We start from the raw sequence: 20,732 nt of genomic DNA, 5'->3' as shown, positions 1-20,732 counted from the left end.
GCCAATCCCCTAATGGCAAAGAGAGAAAGAGGAGAGTGTTTTTCAAGTGAAAAACTCTAATATTTAAAGGTACAGAGGATGGAAGAAGCTTTTTGTCTTTGAGGAATTGAAACACTAGTATGGCTGATTGGGAGTGAGAATTGTCATATCGTGAGAAACAGATGAACTAGCCAAAGGTTTAGGAGTGATTCCCAGACTGTAGGTGATTAAGAATCACCTGAGGAACTTGTTAAAACACAAATTTTCCAGATTCCCCCTTGAGATTCAGTGCCTCTAGGGCTGGCGTGCCCATGAACTTTCCACAAACACTCTAGGTGATTCTGTGACACAGACCACCCTTGGAGAACCACTGGTCCAGACCAGCTGTTCTAAACACTGGCTACACATTGGAATTATCTTGGGAGCTTTAAAAAAATGATGATGCCTAAAGCCCTCCCTCTGAGGTTCTAATATAATTAATCTAATGTACAGCCAGGGAAGCTGGATATTTAAGATCCCCAAATGGCTCTAATATGCAGTCAAATTTGAAAACGGTGGCCTATGGCCTAGAGTACTCTTCAAGGGGCAGGACTCGGTGGAACATCTTTAAAAATGGAGACACTAATAAAAGGGAGTGGTGATTTAGAAAGGAGGAATGAAGGGATGGAAATTTCCAAAGACAAACCTTGCTTTCTTTACAATTTAATCATCTATTCAACAAACATTTGCTAGTCTGGGGGCCAAGTAACCCTCTTCGTGCCTCAAGTCTCAGGCTCCATCTTATAAGCCAAAGCTAGGGAATCAGAACCTGGGACACTGTTCTCTGCCCTGAAGCTTCAAATCTCCAGCCTCAGTGGCTTCTGAGATACCATCATTCTTCCCAGAGAAGAAAACTCAGGGGGCCAGGTATGCCAGACCTTTGTGCAAATTATAACACTGCTTCACTCTCCATGAATAAACATGAGAGATAATATGTGGAGGAAAAAAACATGCATTATGTGTTTTTGAAACCTCCCAAGATTATGCAGCTTTAATGGCTGAATGATTTTGAAAGGAAAACTTGTAAATTGAGCTGCACCTGAACTCATAATAAAATGCCATCAAATTAATTGAAGCTTCAGGGCCCCTATGCCCCCCCTTTGCCCCCATCCAGCCAGCCACCACCCCACCCCAGGCCTTCATACACTATTGTCTGTGTCCATGAGTTAGGCATATATGCATATAAATTCTTCAGTTAATCTCTTACTGTCCTCCCTACCACCCTCCCCTCTGAGATCTGTCAATCTGTTCCATGTATCCATGCCTCTGGACCTATTTTGTCTGTCAGTTTATTTTGTTCATTAGATTCCACATATAAGTGAGATCATGAGATATTTGTTTCTCTGACTGGCTCATTTCATTCGCATAATACTCTCCAGGGCCCTTAAAGTTGCCTCAAAAGGTAAGAGGTCCTTCTTTTTTACAGCCTCATAGTATTTCATTGTGTAAATGTACCATAGCTTTTTTATCCACTCATCTACTGATGGGCACTTGGACTGTTTCCAAATCTTAGCTATTGTAAATAATGCTCCTATGAACATAGGAGTGCATATATTCTTTCTATTTGGTGTTTTGGGATTCTTAGGATATGTTCCCAAAAGTAAGATCACTGAGTCAAATGACAGTTCAATTTTTAATTTTTTTAGGGAACTCCATACTGTTTTCCACAGTGGCTGCTGCAGTCTGAATTCCTACCAGCAGTGTACTAGGGTTCCTTTTTCTCCATATCCTCACCAGAAGTTATTGTTTCTTGATTTATTGATGGTAGCCATTCTGGCAGGTGTGAGGTGATACCTCATTGTTGTTTAAATTTGCATCTCTCTGATGATTAGTGACACTGAGCATTTTTTCACGTATCTATTGGCTGTCTCTATGTCCTCTTTGAAGAAGTGTCTATTCATTATTTTGAAGAGGATTTTCCATCCTATTCCAGACCACTTAAAATTTTTCTACTGTGGCAGGCCCTGAATATTTATGGTATTTATTGCTACCCTTGAGAATACATGTGTGCTACCAAGACCTCCAATGCACTTGCCACTTCTTGCTCATCTGATCTATGACTCACTTGATGACACTGATATAGTGGACTGAGATATTAATAAAGACTAGTTCCATTTAGACTATATTATTACAGCTAATGGAAAAGTTAATCTAAGTTGAAGCAAAACTGTAAATATATACTGGTGTCTATCTCAAGTACATGTGAACTGTTCTGATGCTTTTTTTTCTGATAGGGATGGCCAGCTCAACAGCTGAATATCATACACTTGAGGCTCTGCTCAGCAAAGATACAACATTGAGTACACTCACTACAACTGGGACTCCTACTTGGTTGAGTTTGATTATTCATTGTTTCCTCTAGGATCCACCTGGTTTTTGTGAGAGCTGGACTGGTGCATTGAAAGTAGATTTGATGGGAACCACCATCACTGCATCTTTAGGTCTTTAAATGTGGTACTCATACCTGCCATTTCCTCCAGGTGCATTTTTTAAAATTTTGCTATCTTGGCTGGGGGTGGGGTGTGGGTGGTTTCACCTTTAGGCTTTTTCCACTATGATAGCTCTTATTTTATAAGCAAGAAACCAATATGGGGGTCCTGCCAACTACCAAGTATGTCCTTTCAAGTATACATTTGTGGACCAGAGAAATGTTCATGGGGGGAATCCATGGACCCAGTGTATCTACTATGAGCTGGACTTAGACTACAACTCCAGATCTCCATGTTTCAGTGTCTACTTGGACAGTGAACCCAAAAGGCCTCAAAATGCTTGAGTAATCCCCTTTCCCCAGTGTGCAGTTACCTGAGTAAATTGCCATAGGTCCCTTTGGGAAAATACTGAGAAAGTCATGATCATATATTCTTTCTATACTGTTGAAGGGTCTTTCCTGGTGGGGATCTGACTCCTCTTTCAAGCAAGAGAGTCTGGATCTAAGAGCTGGCCCAGGTCTGGAAACTGGGCAATGGATTGGAATAGCTGTCCTTAGCCTCTCTCATTATCCATTCTTAATTTATTTTTATTGTAAAGATTGAGTAATACTTTTGTTGGCTGCCCACCTATCTTGCCCCTAAGAACTCGGTGTTTTCTTTAACCATAGCCTTCTGAAGATCATGTCCCTCTCTGGCTGCCACTCTGAACTTGCTGCTCAGTAATTGTGCCCAATTTGTTAACTGGTGGTTAAACACTGCCACCTGGCTTCTATTATGTAGCAATCTTGTTACCTCCATGGCTATTGGGTAGCTCAGTTCTATAATGTCATTTCCTACTGTCAGCCTGTCATTTCCTACTGTCAGCTCTCACTTCCCAACCCAACTTCCAAATCAATAGCTAGGGTTAAGTCATGACATAATCTGGCCGTGGAAATGTTGAGTACGTTAATAAAGAAAAGAGACTAAGGGGGTGCACTCACCCATAACACAAGATTTAACATTCTAGTTAGGTCCTCGAGAGGTAGATGGTGATAACTGCTGTTTGATGGGTTTTGGAAGCTTGGTGAAAACAATGGCTTGCACTAAGTGAACTAGAAATGTCAGAACTCTTGCAGCAGATGATGAGAAAAGGGATCAAAAAATTCCTGGAACAGGGCATGCTAGAATGAAAATACAACAAAAGGCTAAAAATCCACTGGTGGCTATGCTCCACTGATGGGCTCAGAATATTTGAAAACAATAAAGATTGTGCTTAATGAGAGGGTCACCAGTATCATGAGCAGCTCAGTAGTGCCCTTTTCACAGTCTGAGTAGCTTTCTAATAGTATTTTTCTTGACTAAATACAATAAGAGAACTTTTGGTTAAAAAAAGTAAATAAAAAAAATTAAAGAGTGAATAATATGGAAAAGCATAATGTTAGGGAGAAAAAACACTAACATTTCATCACCCTGAGAAAATATTATTAACATTTTAGTGATCATTCTTTCATGGACTTCTCTGTATATTTGTATATACCCATGTATAATTTTACATTAGTTGAATTTCATCTCTCCTATCAGAAGTATAGAGACCTTTCTTTTAAAAACAATCTTATTTGCCCCTCCTTCCCCTCCTCTACACAATCCTTCAACTGCCATTCTCCACATCCAAATCAATGTTAACAATGTGCTGTTTATTTATTCATAACTTTTCTCCTGCTTTTAACATATATAGTTTTCCTTGTTCTTTCTAATTTATTTATTTTTCAAAAGTGAGATAATGTTTCATAGAGTTTTCACTTGCTTCTTGCTTCTCTCCCTTAATACATCATGTAAGTCTCCCCCAAGTTAACTATTATAAATCTATCTCATTCTTTATAATGGCTAGAAAACATTCTAGAATGTGGAGGCACTACCAATATTCTGTTACTGATAAGCATTCATACGGCTTCTGGCTATTGTTACTATGAATAATCCTGTAATAATACCCTTCAATGTATACCCTTAAGCACTGGTTGAATAGTCTATGCTAAAACTGTACCAGGGATTGACATAAAATTTCCTATCTTATTGTTGCTGAGAGCCACTCTTTCCCTCTTTTGATAATCAAGCCTCCAAAAGCTTATTTCCAGAATTTAAAATCTGTTAATCAGACTTTCCAAAATAAAACCATCTTCTACCCTGCTGTCAAAGTTATTCTTATAAATCACAAATCAAATGATGTAACTCTACAATTATTAATAATATGCTATAGGTGTTTACTGCCTTCTAGGAACTGAGCCTTTTTATACATTGTATCATTAAATCCTTATTTAACCCTGTGAGGTAAATACTCTCCTCCTTATGCAGATGAAAAACTTTTTCAAACTTACAAAAGACTTTCTCAAAGTCAATCAGCTAAAACATGACAGAGCTAGGAATTGAAGTCAGACATTTCTGATGTCAAAGCCTTGACTTTTATCTATTGGTCTCAATAAAAGTAAAGAAGCCTAAAAAACAAACAAACAAACAAACAAACAAAAAAAACCAGAATATCTGGTATAGGTCAACAGTTGTCACAATAAAAAACAAAAAGGAAAGGCTTTCTTTTCCTCCTTGGTTTTTAACTGAAAATAGAATAATACAATATTACTCTGGATTGAATAAAGTTGTCTACTAACCTATATGTTCACATAAAAGACACTGATGAAGCACAACTGAGAAATGTTGATAATAGTGGGGAAAGGATGAGATTTTGGAGGCCCTGCAAACAGACCATATAGGAGTCACTTTCTCTCCAGTGTCCATGTGGGCTCTACCAAGAAGGTTTGTGAATTTCAGCTCACCACAGTGTCAGGTGGTATTGTTTTCACCTTGATGAACTTTTGCTTGTTAGATTTCTTAGTCATTTTTCCCCATACTCACCTGTTGTGGCTGCCATGTGGGAAAATTGGAGCCCTTTTTGAAAACCAGCTCACCCTCTATTTTATCATCTAGTGTCTTGATGGAAGATGTGGAAGATCTTATCCGCCAGCAGACTTCCAATGACACCATCAGCCCCCGGGCCTCCTCCTCATACTATGAAAATTATCACTCTTTAAATGAAGTAAGCCATCACATTTCTCTCCAAAATTACTACTTTCATTTAACCAGCATTTTTACTTAAATGATGGAAAATTATTAAAGTATCATAATTGGTGGAAGAAGGTAAAGAAATACTGCAATTAGGTTGATCATACAGTAGTAACTCATCCTTTTGTAGATATCTTCCCTGGGAAGACTGCATCGTATTTGGTTAACTGCCTCTAAGCAAGCTTTTTGTCCACAGCTAAGAGTATCTCTGCCTGCTAGGAGTAACACTACATGCTAAAGAATAGCAAGAAATAAAAAATAGGACCTTTTTATTGAAACTGCCACACGCAAAATTAAAAGTCTACTGTATTAGTCTACCATAACAAAGTACCATAGACTGGGTAGATTAAACAACAGAACTTTATTCTCTCACAGTTCTGGAGTCTAGAAGTCAATGATGAAGGTATCAGTAAGGTTAGTTTCTCCTGAGGTGTCTGTCCTTGACTGCTCGCTATGTCCTTACATGGTCTTTTCTCTGTGTGCGCACATCTCTGGTGCGTCTGTATGTCTCAATCTTTACTTCTTATAAGAACACCAGTTAGGTTGCATTAGGACCCTCTCTAACAGCCTCATTTTAACTTAATTACCTCTTTAAAGGCCATATCTTCAAATATAATCACATTCTAAGGTACTGGAAGTATGGGCTTCAACATATGAATTTGGGAGAAACACAATTTCATTAATAACAGTGACATTCCAGAAAATGTCTTGGACTTTTCCTCCCTTCCACCCCCAATCCTTTCTAGGAGGTTCATGGGAACCATAGTGATCTTGCTCTCAGAAAATTCCTCCAAGTCCTTTTTCCCTTTCAGCACTGACCTCTCTGTCAGTCCTCACCACAAGGTGGGCAGGAGGTATTCTTTTTCCATTGACTCTCACTGGGAAATCTTAAGTAATCCACTACAGGGAGAAAAACAAATGGTCAAACAAATAACCTTTCAAAACAAATAGCAAAAGAAGAGAGTTATTTAAAGGATGTTATCTTCATGACCTCAGACTAAATTGTGAAATAAATAGAGTCTTTTATAAAGCTGCCTTCATCAACACAGCCTCCCCTGTTGGAAGAACTCTACTGAACCATATGGGAATACAAAATAGTTGTATGTAGTTGTCCTCTCAGATGTAGTCATTTCTTAGAAGATTAACACAGTAAACAGAGGCCCACTGAGGAAATCCCTGATGGCTGAATCTCCAACACCTCAGACATTGACAACACTGGCATATGGCAACAGGTATGCCTCCCAGAAGTATCTTAATTCCTAGCACAGAACAACCACCCACACATACCACTCGCCCTAATTATGCTACTCTAAGAGGATCCAAGTGTAAATGGTGCTCAAGCCCCTATCATCTAGGATTGCTATTTGAAATTACATCTAGAAATTTTTCAAGAAGGCCAATGCTTGGTTATTCCCATTTCAGAAGGCATAAACATTTAATTATGGCCCCTGAGAAGTTGGTATACATTCAAACATGATCAAGTTCCATCACTCAACACTTGCTTTGAAGTGGATTTGTCCTTCCACTATAATTTTGACAGAATCACAAATACCACTGGACTTCCATCTAGGAGACAGGTCCAGAATCAAACTCCTTCACAGGTCCAGAATCAAACTCCTTCACAGGTTAGAAGAGAATTTTCTTTCCTCCAGATTGTTTACACATTTGCCTCTCATCATTTCATAGATCTTGTTGTGAATGCACAGATCTCTAATGGGAAATAATGGCATTACCATTTATCCTGTGGAGAAACAGTGCCCAGGGCTTTCTTAGGTTACTCTTGATAAGTGAATTTTTTAAAAAGTTCCATATAAAAGTGAACTCACTCATGAATGGTAAGAGGATTTCATATACTAAGGCAGGGATTCGATGTGATAAGCCTTTAAAAAAACTCTTAGGAGGCATGCTTTCAAGATGATCTTTTCCTACTTTGTCATAAGTTTCTCAGTACTTTTCTACTCTTTCTCTAAACCGTGATAATTTTCAAAACTTTAAGTGTATTGCTTTTGTTCTAAACAGCAGAAGAAAAACCTGTCCCAAGTATTTTAGTCTCTCATTCTTTCTACATACAGAGGTTTTAGAGAACACTCCTTCCCTTGAAGAAGTTGTCTGCTTCCTTTGGTCAGGGAAATGCTTTGAAGTTGATCTATGACTGACTGCTTATGCCCATTTTGATAGATCTATTTCTGGATAGGTGTTATAACTGAGCAATATCTTGACATGGCTGAAAAAATCCACATTGTATCTTCATCTGAGAAGAGTCCACTTTATGTTTTAAAGGTATGTCATAGGGAGAGTCACTGATCTTTTGACTCCAGAGGATATGTTAATTCTCCAGTGGTGCTCGTTATAATTTGGATTTTTTTCTTTGAGTTCTGGAAATATTTGTATTACAAATGTTCCTCCACTTTAATATTCAGCTATTTAGGGTTGATTTTTCCCCCCCCTTTACAATTGCAGTATTGGTCTATGAGTAGAAACCCCAATTTTAGAATCAACTTTGTCTCTTTTATGTGACAAAGATAAGCCAGGTAACTTTCCTGAGCTTCAAGGCCTACTGTCATCAAATGAAGGGTGAGGGGTGTGGTCTGGTTTATTTTTCAAGTCCACCACCACCACCACCTCTGACTGCCTTACTTAGGAAGAAGAAAAAAAGAGAGAGAGAGAACATGTTATTGGACAAACACTGACACTGGCGCAGTTTTTGGAATCAAAGAAAGAGCTGAATAGCCAAACCCAGGGAAGGATAAGAACCAGGAAAATTCTGGGGCCCCAGCAATGGGACTGCTCTAGGCACAACCCCTTTGGTTGTTTATTGTCAGTTGAATAAATTGACCTTAGTAAAGGTGAGTAAATATGGCCACAGGAAGAATTTTGGGGAGCCATAAAACCATACTAATTCTTGCCTCATAATTTCTAATTCTGTATTTCTGTTTTTTACCACTCTCCCCACCCCCAAAAATATACTTTTTTTAAATTAAAAAGAAGTTCTGAAAAAATTTTAATCATTTGAAAAATATCTCATTTACTAGTATTTAATTTACACAGTTTCCCAACATTATCTAAATTGTGATAGATGAGCCTCTTTGGTCATTCAAAAATAAGATTTTGAGTCAGGATTTCTGGGTTTTAATCTGTTCTAAAGAAGCTTTCAGTGCAGACTCAAGACAGACATATGAAACATTGGGTCTTCTTGGCAGCTGAGTTGGTCAGATTGGGTCCTTGCAATCATGGCATACCTATCCATGACATTTGCTTTCAGCCATGTTGTGTGTACTCATTGGAACTTGTGTTTCTGGGACCTAGATGTACATGTTGGAAAGTCATGCTTCCTGCATGCTTTAGTCCTACTCTTACTCGGCCAAGGATGCACATGCACATAACGACATAATGTGAGCCTCTGGGGTTCCTCCAGCTTTCCAGTGTCGGGACCGGTACCAGCAGAGCTTGCTTAGCACAGACAGAAGATAACTAATTCAGACAACTCAAGGTTTTTATTAAATTGAATAGATTAAATCAGCCAGGCAGTTCTCTTCTTTGTACAATTTAACCCTTTACGGTCAGTGCATGTGACTTTCTCACTTGCTTTCTCATTGAATATCACTCTCTCCAAGTTAGTTAAGAAAAATCCTCCTTGGGTGGTGCAGATGGCAATCTAAAAATCTAACTTTCTCTTTTCTTGTTTTGGAATTTCAACCCCACATATTTGTTTATTTTACAACACTCTTCTTCCTTCTCTCTAGACTCTAAAATTATGTTAACTAATTTTTAAAAGCAAATGGAGCATGATTCATTTTGTTTGGAGGTATTTTTAAGAATTCTTCTGAAAATGTCAAAGACTATCACCAAGGAAAGAAAGGTTGGGAAAAGTTTCTTTTTCCAGTGACTTGAAAGCTTGCACTAGCCCCTCATATTATGAATCAAAACAATAGATCTGACCCCAGATCTATTGGTGGTAAGTTTGTGTGAAGTTAGATGTGTGCTTCTTTTTTTGTGAAATGGGGAAATAGTCTACACAAAAAAAGTGTGCACCTTGGAAAAATGGTGAGGGAGTCCAAGTTTATTTTTGACACTGGCTCCCCTATCCCAAGCTTTTCTCTGTTCCATACCTCCCACAAAAAGCTGCTTACCCAACACATACCCATTTACCTCTAGTGAAGTATGAAGAAAGTGCCTGAAGCACAAGTTCTCTGGTCTCTACTTCTACATTTCCACTAGTTATAGCTAGTTAAATGTTGGAGAATAAAAGAGCTTTAAATCAATAGACCTGTCTTCAAACCTTAATTCTGACTCTCACCAGCTATGTGATCTCAGTAATTTTATCTTCACGTTTAATCTTACCAGCTTTTAGTTTTCCTTCAGAATTCTCAAAGCAATTCAGAGAATAATGCATATGTCAGAGATTTGTTAAAAGAATTAAATATAAGCCCCAAAGAAATGGAAGTTATTATCCTGAGGCTTCTTGTCATTGTTTTTGGTTTTCTTTGGGCAGGTTTCTGAAAAGCAACAAGCAGCTAAAAATGCTATTTGGATTGACTGTGGAATCCATGCCAGAGAATGGATCTCTCCTGCTTTCTGCTTGTGGTCCATAGCCTATGTAAGTACAGTATTCATATTCTCTTAAACCATAGTTTCTCAATATGTGGCCTAAGACCACCTGTGTCAAAATCAGTTGGACGTTTTACTAAATGCATTTTCTCAGGTCATATCCTAGAATTCTTGACATAAAATTTTTGGAGGTGAGGCATAGAAGTCTAAAATTTTCACAAGCTTCCCAGGTTACTTTTATGCATATTATATTTGAGAGCCATAACTTCAAGACTGTAGGCCTTTTCCTTCCTACATTTTTAGCTAGGGCTAAACACTAGAAAATAATTAAGAAGTAGTATGCAATTATAATGTTTTACAAATAGAAAAACTGAAGCAGTGATCTAAATTGAGTTTCAGTTAATTGCTTTTTCTTTTGATATGAATTATCCAGACATTTTTTGCCATATTCTGCCCTTGGAAATTGAATATGAAGTACATTACGCAGATCATATTTTTTCATGTATCATAATAGGAAATTTTGTCCCTGAAGAAGGCCTTGGCATACAAAAATCCATATATAAGACAAAGAGTATGTCATACAAGTAAAAATTATGACTATAAACCTCTTTAATAAATGAAAACAGTAAAAATTATGGTTCACATTCCATAAAATGGTCACACATGTCTCCTACACTGACTTATACAAAAAGCCATTGCTACCACAATAATAACTTAAAAATGTGTTCTTCTGATAATGGTTATTATTGTCTCCATATTTACATATACACAGTAACACAAAATAGAAGAGTTAGGAAATTAAGAGATTACTACTTAGAATGATCTGTCTTAACAAATGAGGTACATTGCAAGTAAAAACATCTCTACCTCTTCTGGTAGAAATATTGTCAAATACATCTCTACTTACCTTTATTTGACTTACATCTTTTTCTCCCCCATGTATGGGAGAGGAGGCATCCTTGCACCCACTGAAAAGTTCCCAACCACCACTGCTACTGCCTTGACCAAATGAAAATAGTTCCCAACTGACCAGACCCTTAACACAGCTCAGTCATTTGATGATCTGTAATTTTCTCCACACTGGGTAGTTTTATTCATTTTAGGTAGTGAATGAGGGAGCAGTTGGTGGAGAGAGAAAGGTGCAAAGCAAGAGAGAGAACATTTATTTTTTACTTCATAACTAAACCTGGATAGGGCCAGAAAAAATTTCAACTCATATTGACTCTAATTCTTATTGGTGAACTTGTCCTTAATTGCTGTCCTTCCCAAATTTATAACTCTTTCCTCCTATTATTGCATGCTATCCCTTACCCCACCCACTTGATGAATCTTTGTAAGATTATTTATTCACAAATATTTATAAAATGCCTATGAGGTTCGAGACCCTGCAGATACAATGGAAAACAAGATACAGTTGAAGAACCTTACAGTCAAGTATTTTGCCCTAACAATGTAAGTCTAATTTTAGTAGCCGATGCCAACATAAGCTCTTTTTAATGGACATTTAAGCTCCATCCTTGCCTACCTCATCTGACTTTCATAATGATTCAAACAACTGTAGGAAGAAAAAGAAAATATTTAGCTTTAAAAATTTTATAGGGGTGAATTCTATATTTAAAAAGTAAAGCACCCAGCCCTGGCTGGTGTTGCTCAGTGGTTAGAGCATTGGCTGGAACATAAAAGAATCATGGTTCCTATTCCTGGTCAAGGGCACATATCTGGGTTGCAGCTTCCATCCCCACTCGAATGCCAGAGGCAACCAATTGATGTGTCTCTCTCACACCCATGTTTCTCTCTCTCTCCCTTACCTCCCTTCCACTCTCTCTCTAAAAAATAACCAATGGAGGAGGGAAGATGGGGGCGCTGTGAGAAGCAGCAGAGCGCCCCTGCTCCCAGCCATGGACTTGATTTACTACTAAAATACTATGTAACCAGCTTGGAAACACCAGAGAAATATACCTGAGTGGACATATTTCGAGTAGGGAGCACTGAAGAAACATCACGGAGTCTGGTAAGAGAGGGGAGGTATAAAAAGGGGGAGTCCCCCCTGAAGCCTGTGTTGGGCTCTGAGCTCTGAGGCTTGGAGGCTGCAAAGCTCCCTCCCCTCAGGAGTGCAGACCACCCCCCAAAAGCGAGGATCTCACACCCAGGGCAGAGGAGAGGGGAAGGAGTGTCCCTGCAGAGGGCAGAGGGACCTAGGGGAGTGGTGTGACTGCAAGGAGGGGACGGTGCCTTCCTAGTGAAACAAAGCTTCTAATGGTGGCCACAACTGGTGTCTTATGCTCCCGGTGCTGACCATAGGAAAGACTGTTCCAAAGTGTGTGGCACCCGAGTAGAAAGGGACCAGAAATCAGGACTGAGCAGCCACACACAGGGACCCTCTTGTAAGGCATTGTGTTGAGCCCCAGAAAGCATTTAATCTGTGTGGTGCAGCAAAGGGGAAGAGCCCTCCCACCCTGAGCTCCCTGTGGGAAGAGTCTGGGATCTTTGACCAGCCCTGAGGGGTGCCATTGGTGGCACACGTAGAGCCACCCCAGCTTTACTGAGATCAGTGGTGCAGGGGAGCTGCGTGGAGCTGACTTTGGTTCCCTCCTGCTGGGTACCTTGGCACAGGGGCAACAGGACTTTGCAGGGCGGACTCTCTGCTTGCTTGTTGCTTTGTGCATTTTTGAGTTTTGATTGCTAAACTGGCCTCCACCTTCCAAGCTTGCATTGGGAAGACAGATCAATGGAAGCTGGGATTTGGGTCTGCATAGTAGAGCGTTTGAGGGGGAACCTGGTGCGACCAACCAACCAGATCCGGAAAAGGAGGAGCTGAGCACGCCTACCTCTCCTGCAGGCTGAGAACACCACCCCCAACAGGAAAGGGGCTGGTTCAGCTCACTGAAGCCCCAGATATCCCCCGCAGGGCACAGTCCTGAGGGAGAAGGGAGAATAGTTCACAGGAGGACATTATAAGAATAAGACTCTAAGGGGCTACTGTTTGGGAACTGGAGGAAAAGCTGAAAACCTCTGCTGGGGGCTCGGCAGGCAAAGTGCTCACTGGACTATTCTTTAATCGAACCCACTGAGCCCACACTCCTGAAACTGCCCATACACAAAAGGCAACAGATTTAAGTCAATCTGAACCTGCAGCAGGCCAGTGCATGGGGAACTAGAATCCAAGGACAGGGTAGAGACTGAGGATCTGGCTGTGGAGCAGAGACTAACTCCCTCACAATGAGTTCTTGACAGCGAAACCTCTAAGTAAGGGGAGTGATACCCTGGGCTACATTAGCCACCCTGCACCCTAAAGACTCTACAGAAGACTCTGGAGTAAGACCAGGCAACTACAAGGTTGCAAAATAGCTGACAAGTGGAGGTGGTCCACAGAGAGCCTCAGATCAACCAACAACCTAAGGACACCAGAGCCAAATGTAGACAGTGCCTCACATTGGCTGATACACAAGTACCTCCCAGGAGAATGGAAATCAGCACACAAAACAGTGAGCCTCAGACAACATAAGCTGCCCAGATGAAACTCACCTGATTGAATTTCTTTTTTCTTTTTCTTTTTTTTTTTTGCCCTTAGGAAAAAAAGAAAGGAAAAATTTTTTTTTCTTTTTAAATTTTATGTTATTTTTAATTTTTAAAATTTTTAATTAATTTTTTAAAAGAATTTTGTTTTACTTAGCTTGTTTTTTGTGTCTTGTTTTGTTTATTTGCTTTGTTTTGTTTTATCTTTGCTTCTACTATCAAGATTTTCCTGATATTCTCTACTTAATTGCTGAGACTTTATCATTATAACCAATAAGTTTACTGCTTTTCTCTATAGTGTCCCCATATCTCTTATTCGACTCCCTCTGTGCCCTGGCTCTATCTCTCTCTCCTCTTGATCCACTGGCATACTTTATTTTTTTTCTTTTCTTTCTTTCTTTTCTTTTTCTCCCCTCTGTATTCCTGTCTTTTTGTTTGATTGTTAGTTTCTGTTTTTCTCTTTATTGTATTTTTATTTTTTCATTTTCAACTATTATCCTATTCCTATTCTGTCCCTTAATTTTATGCTAGCCCTTCTTTCAGAATTTTTCTCTACCTCTTTTGTCTCCCAGTAACTTCTCTATTTTTTACATTTTAGTTTAGTTTATTATTATTATTTTTTAATTTTAGTCACTATTAACAATAATATACATTTCTCTCTCTAGCTTTATTTTTCTTTTTCTCTTTATTCTTTTACCTTTCTTTCTTTTTTTTTTTTTTCTCTAGAATTTGTGTTCTCCCTTCTCTCCCAGTTCTATTTTCACTTGGGTTGTTTTCATTGTGATTGTCAAGATATTTTGTAAAATACCCCTTGTTTCCTGGAAATTTAGTTGTGTATTGTCCTGCCTTGGCAGCACCCATACAACAGCTCATATGATGTGGTTGGAGCTGAGACAAACAGTTAGCCAAATTGAGAGGAGAGTCCTCCCAAGGACTAGTCAACAACAACCTAGACCCAATCACAACAGGAGAGCTCAAAGAACCCACAAAAGGGACACCCACAAAAGGGGCATGCACAGAGCAAAGAGCTCAGAAGTATAAGGAAAACACACCTCTGTGCTATACCGGACTCACAATACAAAATCCCACCTCACAAGACTGGGAGACAGCAAATATATCTAATATACAGATACAAACAATAAGAGTGACCAAAATGGGGAGACAAAGGAACAACCCCCAAACTAAAGAAAAGGAAATATCACCAGAAAAGGACTTTGATGAGATGCAGTTAAGCAAGTTATCAGAAATAGAGTTTAGAGTAATGGTTATAAAGATGCTCAAGGAAATTAATGAGAACAACAAGACACTTAATGGCAAGGTCCTGGAACTTAGTGAAAACATGAAAACAGATACATATCATAAACAAGAATCAGGCAGAAATAAAGAATATTATATCTGATATTAAGAATACACAGGAAGGAATTAAAAGCAGGCTCAATGAAGCAGAGGCTAAAATATGTGACTTAGAAAATAAGGTACAAAAAAACACTCCATCAGAGCAGCAAAAAGAAAAAACACTTAAAAAGCATGAGGACAGTCTGCTTCATTTGGGACAATATGAAGCAAAACAACATTCACATAAGGAGTGCCAGAGGGGGCGGAAAGAGAGCAAGGGATAGAGAACTTGGTGGAGGAAAAAATGACAGAAAACTTCCCTAGGCTGGTGAGGGAGAAAGTCACACAAGTTCAGGAAGCACAGAGGGTTGCAAACAAGAGAGACCCAAAGTGACCCACTCCAATACACATCATAATTAAAATGGCAAATGTCAAGGATAAAAAGAGAATATTAAGAGCTGTAAGAGAGAGACAAGCAGTGACCTACAAGGTAACCCCCCATCAGGCTGACATCGGATCTCTCAAAAGAAACTCTTTAGGCCAGAAGGGAGTGGCATAAAGTTCTCATAGTAATGAAAAGTAAGAACATGCAACCAAGATTGCTTTATCCAACAAGGCTATCATTTAAAATTGAAGGTGAAATAAAGAGCTTCTCAGACAAAAAAAGGCTAAAGGAGTTCACTACCACTAAACCAGCATTGCAAGAAATGCTAAAAGGACTGGCCTAAAAAAAAGAAGAAATAGTGAGGGAAAGGTACATCAGCATAAAGGGGGAAAATGGCACTAAATAAGTTTATATTAATAGTAACCTTAAAAGCAAACAGAATAAATGGTCCAATTAAAAGACAAGGAGTAGATGAATGGATAAGAAAACAGGACCCAAACATATGCTGTCCACAAGAGACCCACCTGAGAGCAAAAGATTCATACAGGTTAAAAGTAAAAGGATGGAAAAAAATATTCCATGCAAATGGAAAGGAAAAAAAGCTGGGTAGCATTACTTATTTCTGACAAAAAAGACTTCAAAATAAAGACCATAACAAGAGACAAAGGTGGTCACTACATATTACTAAAGGGATCAATCCAACAGGAGAAAATAACCCTTATAAACGTTTATGCACCCAATATAGAAGCACCTAAATATATAAAAAATTTCTTGGGGGACTTTAAAGGGGAGATTGACAGCAACACAATCATTGTGAGAGACTTTAACATCCCACTGTCAGCATTGGACAGATCATCAAGACAAAAATTCAACAGGGAAACACAGACCTTAAATGGCTCACTAGATCTAATGGACTTAATTGACATTTACAGAACATTTCATCCCAAAGCAGCAGAATACATATTCTTCTCAAGTGCACATGGAACATTCTCAAAAATAGACCACATGTTAGGGCACAAGGCAAGTCTCTACAAATTCAAGAAGACTGAAATCACATCAAGCATCTTCTCGGATTACAATGCCATGAAACTAGAAATCAACCGCTAAATATATTCAAACACATGGAGGCTAAATAGCACTGTATTAAACAATGAATGGGTTACCAATGAGATCAAGGAAGAAATCAAACACTCTTTGGAAAAAAACGAAAATGAACAGACGACAAACCAAAATCTATAGGACACAGTGAAAGCAGTCCTAAGAGAAAAGTTTATAGCAGTACAGGCCTATCTCAAGAACCAAGAAAAAGCTCTAAGAAACCACCTAATACAATAACTAAAAGAACTAGGACAAGAGTAGCAAGAAAAACCCCAAGGAAGTAGAAGGAAGGAAATAGTAAAGGTCAGAGAAAAAATTAATGACATAGAGACTTAAACAATACAAAAAATCAATGAAACCAATGAAAAATCAATGAAGCTGGTTCTTTGAAAGATAAATAAGATTGATGCACCTTTAGCCAGACTCACCAAGAAACAAAGAGAGAGGACCCAAATAAATAAAATCAGAAATGAAAGAGGTGATATAACAACAGACTCAACAGAAATACAAAGGATCATAAGAAAATTCTATGAGCAACTATATACAACAAACTAGACAACCTGGGTGAAATGGACAAATTCCTAGAAGCATACAACTTTCCAAAGCTGAATCAAGAAGAGGCAGAGAACCCAAACAGGCCGATAACAATTAATGACATTGAAGCAGTAACCAAAAAACTCCCAGCAAATAAAAGTCCTGGACCAGATGGATTTATAGGAGAGTTTTATCAAACATTCAAAGAAAAATTAACATCTATTGTACTCAAACTATTGCAGAAAATTCAAGATGAGGGAAAACTCCCAAACTCTTTTTATGAGGTCAGCATCATCCTAATCCCAAAACCAGATAAAGACACTACAAAGAAAGAAATTACAGGCCAATATCCCTGATGAAAATAGATGCTGAAATCCTCAACAAAATATTAGCAAGCTGGATTCAGCAATACATTACAAAGATTCTATACCATGACCAAGTGGGATTTATTCCAGGGATGCAAGGCTGGTATAACATCTGCAAATCAATAAATGTGATACATCACATAAACAAAAAGGACAAAAATAATATGATCATATCAATAGATGCAGAAAAAGCATTCAACAAAATCCAGCACCCATTTTTTATAAAAACTCTCTGCAAAGTGGGAATAGAGGGATCATACCTTTACATAATAAAGGCACAAACCTACAACCAACATCATATTCAATGGTCAAAAACTAAAACCATCTCTCTTAAAAACAGGAACAAGACAGGGATGTCCACTTTCACCACTCTTATTCAACATAGTACTGGAAGTCCTTGTGACAGTCATAAGACAGGAAGAACACATAAAAGGTATCCAAATTGGAAAGGAAGAAGTAAAGCTGTCATTATGCACAAAAGATATAATATTGTACACAGAAAACCCTAAAGACTCCATCAAAGTACTACTAGATTTGATAATGAGTTCAGCAAGGTAGCTGGATACAAAATTAACATCCAGAAATCAATGGCATTTTTATACACCAACAATGAACTCTCAGAAAGAGAAATTACAAAAACAATACCATTTACCATTGCAACTGAAAAAATAAGATACCTAGGAATAAACTTAACCAAGGATATAAAAGACCAGTACTCAGAAAACTACAGGACACTGAAAAAAGAAATAAAGGAAGATATAAACAAGTGGAAGAAAATACCATGGTCATGGGTTGGAAGAATTAATATCATTAAAATGTCCATACTACCCAGTGCAATTTATAGATTCAATACAATTCCTATTAAAATACCAGCAGCATATTTCACAGAGCTAGAACAAATATTCTAAAAATTTATATGGAACCAAAAAAGACCCTGAATAACTGCAGCCATCTTGCGAAAGAAGAAAAGAGTGGGAAGGATCACTTTACTAGATATCAAACTGTATTACAAAGCCATTGTAACCAAAACAGCCTGGTATTGGAACAACACCAGACATATAGATCAATAGAACAGAACAGAGACCCTAGAAATAGACCCAATCCATTTTGGTCAGTTAATATTTGACAAAGGAGGCAAGAGCATCCAACGGAGAAAAGACAGGTTTTCCAATAAATGGTGCTGGGAAAATTGGAAGGTAAATGCAAAAAAATGAAACTAGACCACCAACCTTCACCGTACACAAAAATAAACTCAAAATGGATAAAAGACTTTAATGTAAGTCGTATAACTATAAAAATCCTGGAAGAAAACATAGGCCGTAAAGTCACAAACATCTCAGGTAGTGGAATTTTAGCTGATACATCTCCTAGGGCAAGAGGAACAAAAGAAAAAATAAACATATGGGACTACATCAAACTAAAAAGCTTCTGCACAGCAAGAGAAAACCACCTCAAAATACAAAGGAACCCCATGGTCTGGGAAAACATTTGCCAAGGATGTATCTGATAAGGGGTTAATTTCCAAAGTGTACAAAGATCTCATACTACTCAGCAAGAGGAAGACAAACAATCCAATTAAGAAATGGGCAAAGGACCTGAATAGACACTTCTCCAAAGAGGCCATACAGATGGCCAAGAGACACATGAGAAAATGCTCAATGTCGCTAATCATCAGAGAGACACAAATTAAAACCACAATGACATATCACTTCACACCCGTCAGAATGGCTGCGATCTACAAAGCAACAAATGACATATGCTGGTGAGGGTGTGGAGAAAGGGGAACCCTAGTACACTGCTGGTGGGAATGCAGACTGGTGCAATCACTATGGAAAACAGCATGGAGGTTCCTCAAAAACTTAAAAATGGAGCTGCCTTTTGACCCAGTGATCCCACTTCTAGGAACATATCCTAAGAATTCTGAAATACTAATCAGAAAGATTATATGCACCCCTATGTTCATAGCAGCGCAATTTACAATAGCTAAGATCTGGAAACAGCCCAAGTGCCCATCAGTAGATGGGTGGGTAAAAAATGGTCAGGACATTTACACCATGGAATACTATGCAGCTGTAAAGAAGGATCTCGTACCCTTTGGGACAGTATGGAAGGACCTGGAGAATATTATGCTAAGCAAAATAAGCCAGGCAGAGAAAGACAAACATCACATGATCTCACTTATATGTGGAAGCATGGATCAGACTGAGGAATCTCAGAGGGATGGAGGGGGCAGATGGCTGGAGGGGGAGAGATTAACCAAAGAACTTATATGCATATATGCATAACCCAAGGACACAGATAGTGGTTTGGAGAGGGACTGGGGAGGTGGGTGGGTGTGGGGTGGAACGGGTCAATGGGGAGAAAAAGGGACATCTGTAATATTTTGAACAAAAATTAAAAAAAATAAAAAATAAATAAATAAAAATTAATTTAAAAAAATTTAAAAAAATAGAAAACACACAAAAGAAACAGACTAAGTTTAGAAGAACTTAAAAGATATATTATTAAACATCCTTGGTTTAACCTGTAGGTAACTCAGTTCTATGGGGAAGAAAATCTGTATACCAATCTTTTGAGGTACATGGATTTCTATTTTATGCCAGTAGTTAATGTGGATAGTTATGAGTACACGTGGAAAAAGGTAGGTGAAGGCGAAGGAAATAAAACTTTCCCTCTTTGGGGATATAGGATACACTGGCTGAATTATGTGTAAAATCCTGGATCTTGGCACAATGGTTTCATTATAAAAAAAAATATTAATTCTCATTATGGAAAAGTTCAACCATATTTGAGTGGAAATAATTGTATAGTAAACTCCTATCTACCTGTCAGGGAGCTTCAGAAATAATCACTTCATAGCCAATCTATTTTTATCTCAACCTGCTTCTACCTTACCCATATTATTTTAAAGCAGATCTCAGACAGGATAAATAAATATTTCAGTATGCATCTCTAAAAAAGCTCTTTAAAAAATAACCACAGTACAAGTATATCTAAAAATTTTAAATTATTACTTAAAATAAAAGGTTCAATCAATATTTAAATTTCCAATTATATAATAACTTTTTAATAAGTTTCTTTGACTGAGGACCTAAATAAGGCTAACATGTTGTGATTGATTTATACATCTTTTGATTCTATTAATCCATAGATGCTCACCCTCTCACTCTTTCTTGCAATTTAATCATTGAACGAAAGAGTTTCCCATTGTCTGGATTTGCTAGTTGCATTTTGCCATGCAATTTAACCTATTCCTCTGTTCTCCGTATTTTCTAAAACTTGATATTTGGATTCTAAAAGCTTAATCAGATTCAGAATTGAATTTTTGGCAAGACTACTTCATTGTGATAGTGTGTTCTCAGATCAGGATATGTATAATGTTTAGTTGTGACTCTTTTTGAAATATTAGTTACC

General features: G+C 38.1%; 1 protein-coding gene across 1 annotated transcript in view; it reads left to right on the top strand.

Annotated features, from left to right (window-relative positions):
• The first annotated feature begins 2,606 nt into the window (after positions 1-2,606).
• CPB2 (carboxypeptidase B2) overlaps positions 2,607-20,732 on the top strand; it is a 30,813-nt gene continuing 12,687 nt past the window's right edge. The window contains 5 exon segments of the mRNA XM_016219528.2: positions 2,607-2,629; positions 5,403-5,511; positions 7,716-7,817; positions 10,030-10,134; positions 19,849-19,959. Of these exon segments, the coding sequence (XP_016075014.2) occupies positions 2,607-2,629; positions 5,403-5,511; positions 7,716-7,817; positions 10,030-10,134; positions 19,849-19,959 (450 nt within the window).

This window comes from Miniopterus natalensis, chromosome 2 (assembly GCF_054644295.1).
Source record: "Miniopterus natalensis isolate mMinNat1 chromosome 2, mMinNat1.hap1, whole genome shotgun sequence".
NCBI lineage: Eukaryota > Metazoa > Chordata > Mammalia > Chiroptera > Miniopteridae > Miniopterus > Miniopterus natalensis.
Note: the sequence above shows the minus strand (reverse complement) of the source record. Positions and strands in the feature narration are given on the sequence as shown.